This window comes from Choloepus didactylus (assembly GCF_015220235.1).
Source record: "Choloepus didactylus isolate mChoDid1 chromosome 25 unlocalized genomic scaffold, mChoDid1.pri SUPER_25_unloc1, whole genome shotgun sequence".
NCBI lineage: Eukaryota > Metazoa > Chordata > Mammalia > Pilosa > Megalonychidae > Choloepus > Choloepus didactylus.
The window spans coordinates 8,329,656-8,340,995 of record NW_023637606.1 but is presented as its reverse complement, the minus strand read 5'-3'; the positions used below and the strand labels follow the sequence as shown (position 1 = coordinate 8,340,995).

The window sequence follows — 11,340 nt, the reverse complement described above, 5'->3', positions numbered from 1 at the left end:
ATACTACATTACATTTATCTCCCTTAAATTCTTGGTCCCTTTTTGATGGTGACAGTTTCTCAGACTCTCATTGTTTTTGATGAACTGGGTTGTTTTGGGGAGTTCTGCTCAGGTATCTTACAAAATGTCCCTCTGTTGGGATTTCTCTGACATTTTTGTGATGATTCAAATGGGTTATGGATTTTTCGAGGAAGACAACATAAAGTGCTGTCTTCATTGAATCATATCCAGGGTGCATCCTATAATCATGATTTATCACTGTTGATGTTGACCTTGATCAATAGTGTTTGCCAGGTTTCCCCTCCATAAAGTTATCCATTTTCCTGCTTTTCAATATATCATCTTTGCAAAGAAGCCACTATGTGAAGCCCAGATTTTAGGAAAGGGAATTATGCTCAACTTTCTTGAGAGAACAATATTTACATAAAATTTGGAAATCTTCTGCATGGTAGATTTGTCTCTTCTTATGTATTAATTTAATAATTTATTTATATATTATGGGCTCATGACATTTATTTTTATTTGAGTTATAAAATGCAACTTTATTCTGTTTTTCCAGTTTGACCATGGGACCTCATTCAACTGTTTCCTGTATCTCTTTTATACATCCCCAATACTGAGGGCTTTATTTTATACCTACTTACTATCTGGTAGTGCAGGATGATCCACTCTTATTGTATATTTCATTTCCAAGCCTAGTGTCATCATTTCTCCAAGGAATCTTTTATTGGAGAATGGTTTTAAAAATCAGGGTCTGGGCACTATCTGTGCTCCTTGCTACTAGGAACTACTGGGCCTCTCCACTGAGAGGGTAAGGAAATACATGTGTGGCTATTAACTTGTGAATATACACATATCCATAAATATTTCTAAATGTAACCATCTGTGTCTATACTAACCTACCCATGAGTTTATACTGCTGTGTCCCACTCTTGGATGTTGCCACACAGATGACCCACTTCCTCCCTGTGCTTCTCTGTAACATCCTCCTCCAAAGTGAGAAATGTATTCCCCACATCTTTCATTCATTTATTTAATGAGTAATTATTTTTAATTAACACTGCTTGATACCAGTGAACATGTATAGTAGTAAAAGATTGGTCAATCCTTACCATTATGTGATATAACTTTACTAACAAGAGTACTGTACTTATATACAGTATCCATTGACTTACCATTGTGGAATCCATTCATATCCAGTATTAATAGATTCAGCACCTTCCCCCCCCAATACCTTCAGTGAGGGCATGTTATATATTTGTAATACAGTTAGATTATTTTGCAATATTTTGGGTTCCATTCTCAGGTTCTCTGGGTCTTCAAAGTGAATTTTTATTTGAATACTATAAGGTTGACATTTTGTGTCTAAAAGGTCTATGGGTTTTAACAAATGCATAATATCACCTGTCTACAAATACAGTATTATATAGAGTTGTTTCACTGCTCTAAAAATTCCCTTGTACTTTGTCCATTCAACTCTTCTCCTCTTCCCCCAAACTCCTGGTAACTACTGATCATTCTATTGTCTCTATTGTTTTGCCTTATCCAGGTCATATAATTGAAATCATATATGTAGCATTATGTAGCATTTTAGAATGGTCTATTACTTTATTCAGAAGATTTCTTGCTAATTGAAATAAACCATTCTAAAAATTATATATATATGGTTTAATTCAATTAGCAAGAATTTTTAAAGATTCATCCATGTCTCTTGTGGCTGGATGGAACATTTCTTTTTATCCCTCAGTGATATTACATTGTGTATAGAGAGCACAGTGTGTTTTTCATTCACCTTTGAAAGACATCTTGGTTGCTTTCAGATTTAGGAGAATATCAATAAAGCTTTTATAGACACTCATGTGTAGGTTTCTGCATCTAAGGACACAATTGCTAGATTGTATGTTGTTTTAGTTTCCTTGACTGCTCAAGCGAACACCAAGCAATGGGTTGACTTATACAAAGGGAATTTACTAGCATATAGGTTTGAGGCTAGGAAAAAGTCCAAATCAAACGATCATGTGATGCTTTCTTCCTGAAGACTGCAGTGTTCTTGGGCTTGAGGCCAGTGATCCTTAGTCCTGGGTTCCTCTGTCACATGGAAAAGCTCATGGTTGCATCTCCTGGTCTCTCCCTCCTCTTCCAGATTTCATTGACCTTCAGCTTATTGCTTCCTAATGCTTCTATTTGTCTGAATTTCATTCTGCTTATAAAGGACTCCAGTAATAGGATTAATGCTCAAAATTGACTTGAGCCTTACCTTACCTGAAGTCACATAATCAGACAGTTCTAATTACAATAAGTTCATTATCAATGGTAATGGATTAATTTTAAGAACATATTTTTCTGGTTTGCATACAGCTCAAAACCACCATATATGTTAAACTATGCTTAGTTTTATAAGAAACTGCCAAATTGTCTTCTGACTGTACCACCTTTTAAATCTCACTAGCAATGAATGATAGTCTGTATTGTCCCACATCCCCATCAGCCATTGCTATTGTCAGCATATAGGATTATAACTATTCTAATAAGTGTGTGATGATATATCATGGCAGTTTTAATTTTGAAATTCCCTAGTGACAAAATATGCTAATCATCTTTTTGCATTATTTGCCATTCATATATATTTAGGTTTCTGCTCAGATCTTTTGCTCATCTATAATTGGGTGTTTGCTTTCTTATTGTTAGTGTTAAGTTGTCTTCGTATATTTGAATACAAATTCATTACCAGGTGTTTTGCAAACATTTTCCCAATGTCTATGGATTCTCTTTTAATCCCCTTGCCATTGTCTTTCACAGAGCAGAAGTTTTGAATTTTAATAAGGTCCAATTTATAAATGTTCTTCTTCCATGGATTGTGCATTTGGCACTCTATCTAAAAACTCATCACCAAACCACAGGTCCATGTATTTTTCATATGTTTTATTCTACAAATTTTATGCTATTGCATTTTATATGTAACTGTATGATTCATTTTGAGTTAATTTTTATGAAATGTATGCCATCCCTGTGCGAATTCTTTTTCTGTTTTGCATGTAGGCATCCCATTGTTCCAGCAATATTTTTTTGAAAAACCTTACTTTCTGCATTGAATTGTCCTTGCTCCTTTGTCAAAGATCAGTAGACTGCATTTGTGTGGGTCTATGTCTGAGTCCTCTAGCATTGGTCTATATGTCTACTTCAAAAAGACAATGTTGTTGATAATTGCATTTTTATATTTAGATTTGAAATCTGGTAGGAAGCAACCTGTACTTTGTTCTTAATTAGAATTGTAACTAATTTTTTGCCTTGCTATAGAAACTTTAGATTTTGTTTGTCAATATCCAAGAAATACCTTCTGTTATTTAGAATTGGATTAAGTTGAATTTATAGATCATTTCGGGAAGAGATGGCATCTTAACAATATTCAGTGTCCCAAGCCATAAATACAGAAAAACATGTTTAATTATACATATAGATAGATGATAGATAGATAGATAGATAGATAGATAGATAGATAGATAGATAGATAGATGATAGATAGATATTTAACATTTTATTGTCGGAATGTATATACAACTAAAAATCTCTTGCTTTAACCATCTTCATGTGTGCAATTTGGTAACATTAACTACATTGGAAAATATTGTTCTCTCATCAAAATATCCATTACTCCAACTCTTTCATTATATGGTACAAAATGACTGGTCAAAATGATTGCTGAATAAAATAAAGCCTAAGAACATTTGCATTTGTACTGAAAGTTTTTCCTTGGGATAATCTTTACAATCATTGATAGGATGGCTAGTCAGCAGCAGCATCAAGGAGAAGCAGGGTTATCTGTTTTCCCTGACATTTCAGATACAGGGATCTAGATCTCCATATATAAAATAAGAAATAATTTAACGTGCTTACCATACAAACCACAACATTTATGTTAATTTTCTTGTTACTGCATGTGGCTAAATTTGCCTTGCTTTGGGCTGTTTTTCCAGCAGTTTCATCAGCTGCATGAATTCAGAAAACCAAACAAGTTCTTCAGAATTTATCCTCCTTGGGCTCTCAGAAGACAGTGATGTGCAGCCCCTCCTCTATGGGCTGTTCCTGATGATGTACCTCATCACCTTCATTGGGAACCTGCTCATTATCCTGGTCATCATCTCTGACTCCCACCTCCATATGCCCATGTACTTCTTCCTCTCTAATCTGTCTTTTGCAGATATCTGTTTCACCTCTACCATTGTCCCAAAAATGCTGGTGAACATCCAGACAGAGATCAAAATCATAACCTATGAAAACTGCCTCACCCAGATGTACTTTTCCTTGGTTTTTGGAGGAGTAGACAATTTCCTACTGACTGTGATGGCCTATGACCGCTTCATGGCCATCTGTCACCCTCTGCATTACATGATCATCATGAACCACCAGCTGTGTGGTCTCCTGCTGCTAGCATCTTGGTTATTGAGTGTTCTGATGTCTCTTTTACATAGCTTAATGGTTTTAGAATTGTCTTTTTGTACCAAATTAGAAATTCCACACTTTTTCTGTGACATTGATCAGGTAATCCACCTGGCTTGTTCTGATACCTTCCTTAATGACTTAGTGATGTATTTTGCAACAGGACTTCTAGGTATTACTCCACTCATTGGGATCCTTTTCTCTTACTGTAATATTGCATCCTCAATTTTGAGAATTTCATCAGCTAGAGGCAAGTATAAAGCATTTTCCACGTGTGGGTCTCACATCTCAGTAGTGTCACTGTTTTATGGTACAGCTCTTGGTGTGTATCTTAGTTCTGCTGTTACACAACACTCCAGGGCAAGTGCAGTAGCTTCAGTGATGTACACAGTGGTCACTCCCGTGCTGAACCCCTTTATCTACAGTCTCAGAAACAAGGACATAAAACATGCCTTAAGAAAATTCTTCAGGTAAGGAACATTCTCCTTGAAAATCATACTTTGTCTGAAGTTCAGAATTTTGTTCATGTTTAACAGGTGTCAAACATTGGGAGATTGAATTCTACATTTTTTCTTAGTTAATAGATAATCTATTTCCATAATTTTTAGGATCTTATTGCTCTTATTTTTTATGTAACATCAACCATTTATACTGTGTATTTATGAAAAATATTTGATTTCTTTCATTGTATTTTATGGTTTCAGTGTTGAAGGCAATATGCTGCTTTAAATTTGAGTATCAAAATATTTAATGCAGGTAATGTGGCATATATAATATCATAGGAGGTGCTGTAGGGATGAAGTTATGCTGCAGTCTCTGATACATGAAATAAACTGTTCTTGTGTTACATGCCTTTTGTCAAAATCCTTTTCCTGATCAAATAGTGACATTTCCAGTGATTATGTTACAGATCCAGAAGGGGTCACATCTGATTAAGTTTCAATGATACAAATTCTGTTTCTGATACAACTTTTCCTGTATGGTCCCAACATAAATTATGTGAAGTTGTAATAAGCAGTACATCCCCTGATTATTCAATCATAGATGGTGTCACTGCTCACCTTGATTCTTCCAGTGATGTAATGTTGATATTTAAAAATTATTTTCATAGGTAGGAACATTGTCAAGAAATTTCCCTTGACATTCTATATAATAGTCCCCAATCACAGATCCTAAGATGAAACATTGGTATCTTGCCCATTGCTAACTGTGCTTTTTTCAACCATTAATCCAAGATATTAGGAAGTAATATCAGTGTTCCTGTTTGTTAATGCTGCTGTTATGCAAAAGATCAAAACTGGATTGGCTTTTATAAAGGGGTTTTATTTCGTTTTAAAGTTACAGTCTTAGGGCCATGAAGCATCCAAGATAAGGCATCAACAATAGGGTAGCTTCAGTGAAGGATAGCCAATGGCGCCCAGAAAAACTCTGTTAGCTGAGAAGGCACATGGCTGGCATCTGCTTGCTCCAAGGTTGCATTTCAAAATGGTGTTCTTCAAAGTGTTTCTAGGCTTAACTTCTTGGGGCAAACTCTGGGCCAGAATCTCCTATTAATAGCCATCTCCTAAATTGTCTCTCTAAGCTGCAGCAGTAAGCTCCTTCTGTCTGAGCTCTTATATAGGGCTCTAGTAAACTAAACAAGGCCCATGCTGAATGGTCTGGTCCACACCTCCATGGAAATTAATCAGAGTTAACAACTACAGTTGAGTGCACCACATCTCCAAGGAAGCAACCTAATCCAAAGGTTCCAACCCAATCAACACTAATATGTCTACTCTCACAAGACTGCATTAAAGAATATGGCTTTTGATAGGATGTAATATATCCAAACTAGCAAATCAGGATTTTATGAAGACCTTCTGTGTTCTTTGTGAGGTAGAATAAGACTAACTATTTGTTTATCCCCTGATGTCAGAGATGACAACTCTTTGATTGGCAGAGAAGAATGGCATTTGTGATTAGGCACTGCTACAAACTAATGTCCAGTTTTGGAATAAAAAAGATCTGCTCATTTCTTTTTATTTGGTTCATATTCTTTGACAAAGCTCTGAATCAATCTTATTTTTGAATGCATTAATCCACAGGAGCAGTCTCTGTCTATGAGTCATACCCATATCAGAAATGTAGATTACAGAGAGGAGGGATTTGATTCATGCAGTCCTAGAAAATTTCTGTTTTTTGATTTTGCCATGATATGAGAATTAAAAATCCTCTGCTTTTAATTTTCTTGGAAACCTCTCCAAGGTAATTAAAGGACCCACCTCATTCCACATTATCAGAATTTAAATTCTCAGCAAAACATTTCATCATATAAAGTAATCAGTATGTGAAAATCTTTTATAGGCACTTTCTTTAGGGAATGCTACACAAAATTTATTGTAAATTAAATTTTCCAGTGATACACATACACTAATGTATATTTATTGAAGGGAAAATCATCATTGTTGTCCTTATATCCAACAGGTCGATATATCAATTCCCAGATTCCTATCTGGAAGATCTGTGTTCTTGCCATCAGTTATTGTTTCCATTAGTCTAACTCTCTGGTTTATTTTGTTCAAATGATATCTATTATAAAAAAAAATCTTTAAGATTTTTGAGGAGAAACATGGTTAGAATGAAATGTAAACAATGTTGCAAAACATAAAGGTACATCTTTTTAGTAATTGGAAGTGTAGAAAACATGGAGAAACAGGCCAGATGGGGATGTTGATACTTTGGTTCTCATCAGGAATATTGTATAATCAAAAGGACATCAATGAAGTTGTTGTTTCCACAAATATACAAATTTTCTACAATACAGGTAGTAGGAAGCTCTTGCCATAAGTTTTGGGTAAATAGTTATTGCATCTCCTATTTCATGATCCTCTGGAGTACAGAAGACAAAGCATAAGGGGGGATAAGTTTCTTAGGGGCCAGTCCACTATACCCACCTGACACTATATCTGGTAGACATGATGGTGGATGCCAAATTTACTTAAATTCTGAGTGTAATTTAGGAGAGAGGGTGACTGTATTTATTTCAATCTTCCCTATGACTTTTCTGCATTTCCTTTCTGAAACACTTAGCTACTGCATAGGTTCTGAAGAAAAGATGTTTTCTGAAGTGTGTCATGGTTGAGTGATGGAAAACATTACACTTCTTCCATATACTCCTTGATCTTTACTTCAATTACTTTTAGCAGCTCCATTTTTTTCTCAGAAGAAAAATCTTCCCAGATTTTCCTAACAGAAATTTAATCTTTTCCAGAATCTTAAAATATGTGGAAGAGTAATGATTCACTCTGAATTCAGGGGACAGATGTGTTCTCATAGGCAACTAAACTTCATTGTTGAATAATATATACTTGGCTGCAAGAAAAATCATCAAATTGCTTGTCCTTGGTGAAAGAAGTGTGGTGTGAAGTTTTGTTTTAAAGAGAAAATTTGAAGAGAGTCATTAAAGAATAATTTCCACAAAATAAACTTACATGAGTTGTGTGAGGAATAAGCAACATATGACAGAAGGAAATACTACTATATTTACTGGAGAAATGGCAACCTGCTTTCTGCCTTCAAACTATCAATATTATGTTACATAGAGGGTGGAGAAGACTCATTTTCAGTGAGCTATGTTCCTTTCAATTCTATTGTATAGTGTAAATTAAAATAATTATTTATTGGGACATTCCATGAAAAATTTTTGAAAAGATGTATGCTTCTATTAAAAGATTACTTGTCCAGAGTAGGGAAAGAATAAAGACCATCAGTTCTGGGAATACCATTTAAACTAAGATGCAATGGAAAGCAGTAACAGAGCAGTCATCAGTTGTAATGTACCGTAATAATATAGTCAGCATCAATGTGTGAGTGTGTAAAGCATAGGAGCAGGGACTCCTTCCCCCCCTGCCAAGAGCTGAATTTCAAGAGGAACAATTGATGGAGCAACAATAGTGGATGAGAAGGTCTCAGTAAGCATCTCCCAGTGGTCTTCTCCCAGCCTCAACATTCCTATTTCCACTCACTTCCAGATCACCCTTCTCAGGTGAATTGGAAACACCTCATATTTCAAATACATCATCCAATCTGTGATTACATACGTATTTCAATTCCTTGACTTTCCAGAATGTAGCTCTTTTGTATTTATCTATTATATAGGGAATAAACATAAGCAGTGGGATAAAGAAATCACTTTGAATACACCAGTGAAGATCCATTGTGCTGTGGAAAGAAATATTCTGGGTGGGATTGCTTTTACTCTTAGTAATTGCTGGGACATAGAGACAGTCAAATATAGGTAATGTCCACAGATATAAATTGGTCTTATCTTCTAATTGCTGTCAATTTTATTTCAGTTTCACTGCATCACAATTTTTAATTTTCATCATTGTATTTTTCTACTCTAGATGTTCTATTGTTTTCATTTTTGAAATACATTTCTGCCACTGCATATATTTACATGATTCATTTTAATGTACTCACACTTATTAAAAAGAGTTGTTTCATGATCTGTGTTTGAATAATTTCAATATTTGAAAAATTTAAAGGCTTAATTTGAAAATTATCTTTTCTTCTGGCTCTTAATCATGATATCATGCTTTCTTAGCATCTATGGTGATATTTTTTATGTGTTGTGTCTTATTTGTGGGCCCATTTTTGTGAGGATTCTTGCAGACCTTGATGGAAGAGGCAAAGATTACATATTTTGCCATAACCAAGTCAGAATCATTTATATTAAGCTTTCTACCTAGAGTTTTTAGGATCACTTATATGCTGTGATTTTGGACTGCATGTTGGTTTATAATTCAGAGGGCTTTCTCCACCGTGCATCGCTAGCATGAGGACACATTTTGTGCCTTGGTATGCATTGTAGATTAATGTGTTTATACATCATAAATATTTAGAATACTGCTACAACTCTATGGATTCTGTATTTAATCAGGAATCTCTTACCAGAATTTCCACTTAAGAGATACATTGGGCATAATCTTCATATGAAATCTACATCAGAAATATAGTTTTGCAAATTCTTCAGTATTGAAAGACTGCCAAAAATGCAACTGGCAGTTGAGTTCCTCTACCCAAAAAGGTCGCTAGTATTTTTCACTTTGTGGATAAATTAATTCCTTACTATCAGCCCAGATCAGAGATAAACTTAAAAGAAGATTTTAAATAAAAATTACTTTTCCAGCATTTTATTTGCCAGATTAAAGTGGTGCCTCTTCTAAATGAATGTGTTTCAATGTAGTTAACTTATCACCAGTTGTGTGTCAAAATCCCCCCAATGTATGCTGGCACATTGGTTATTAGATATTATTCTCTGTTCTTGGGAGTTTGAGCACTCAACAGTGACTAAAGTCATGCCTACACTGATGAGTGTAAGTCGGGGTTCCTCACTTTGGCCCATGTTAACCTCTATATCTCTGATTAAGGCCACTCTCACCTTGAGCCTATTGGACAAGGACAGAGGTAATTTGGGATAATGACTGCTTGTCATCCACAGAATGGTACATTTCCCTATGATTATCATGACCTTCTGCTTAAGTTTCCCACAACTATGGGCATTGCAAAAATACTAAATATAAAAATATATTAAACAGCAGATTTGAAAGGCAGAAGAAAAAATCATCAAACTAAAAAACAGGACTATTGTACTTATTCAGTCTGAAAAGCAAATGGGCAAAAACGAAAAAAAAAAATGAGAAGAGTCCAAGGGATGTGTTGGGGCAATAAGGAGGATGCAAACATAGGCATTACAGGAATCCCAGAAAGAGACAGAAAGTTAAAGGGGCAGAAAGACTATTTGAAGAAATAATGGCTGAAAACATCTGAAATATGATGAAGGGCCCAAATATTCAAATCAAAGAAGATCATGAAACTCCAAGCAGGGTGAAAGCATTCTGAAGCATACCACAATCAATCTGTGGAAAGCCAAAGATAAAGAGAGAATACTGAAAACATTGAGAGTGAAGCAACTTGTCCTGTAAGAAGAATGTCAAGAGACTAAGTGCATATTTCTTACCAGAAATGAGGGAGGTGAAAGAGAGAGAGAGTGATGACATATTTAAATTAGTTTAAGAGAAAAATTGCCAGCCCAGAATTCTATATCAGACAGAACTGTCCTTCAAAAATGAGGGAGATGTAGTTCCTGGGGAAATGGCAGAGTAGGGTACTACATGACCCACTATTCCTCTAAAATAGCTAGTGGAGGGGCAGTGGTTGTCTGAAATTAATGTTCTGGGGCTATGGAGGCCAGGGGAGCACTGTACAGCAACCAGTGAAGAGCAGGATGAAAAGTCTGAGAAACTGCATTAATAAAGTTTAATTTACTAACTGCAGTGGCTCCAGTGCCCATTCCTCACTTTCAAGGTGAACTTTTTAGTATCCAGTCTCTGGCTGCAGATGGAGAGAGAAATAGATGTAGTTTTGCTTAAGAATAGGGGGACAGTGTTTGGGGGATCAGTCAAGAAAAGATCAGAGATTTTGATTGGCAAATTAATTCACTGGTTTCTGGCTCTGAGTTGCTATTTTAGCTCACTCAGTCAGGGACCAGTCTGGCCTTGGTTCCAAACCCATCCCTGATAGGGACAAACTCAGTGGAATATTAAAACAGAATGCATCCATAGGACAGTGGAAGAGGTTGCTGAAGGGCAATACCTGCTCAACATGAAAGGAAATGTTGCTTTGGGGTGCCATAAAAAATGTTCCTTGTGTCTTCCCTGACCCCTTCCCCAGGTATCTTTGGAATTGATTTGCACCACATTTGTGGGTTCCTGACATTGTTGTGGCTGGGAAGTACATACTTGAGAAAGTCATCTCTGGGGTGACCTTCCTCTCAGAATTTGACCTCTAGGAAAAAGGAGCTAGAGAAAAGTAAAGAGAGTAAAAAACTAAAAGTACAGAGGCAAAACAAAAGCAACCAGA

At 35.7% G+C, this 11,340-nt stretch overlaps 1 protein-coding gene across 1 annotated transcript; it reads left to right on the top strand.

Moving 5' to 3' along the window:
- Positions 1-3,987: 3,987 nt before the first annotated feature.
- Positions 3,988-9,768, top strand: LOC119525347 (olfactory receptor 7A10-like). Its single transcript, XM_037824011.1, has 2 exons — positions 3,988-4,900; positions 9,728-9,768. The coding sequence occupies exons 1-2, from the start codon at positions 3,991-3,993 to the stop codon at positions 9,766-9,768; spliced, it is 951 nt and encodes a 316-aa protein (XP_037679939.1). The 5' UTR covers positions 3,988-3,990.
- The last annotated feature ends 1,572 nt before the right edge of the window (positions 9,769-11,340 follow it).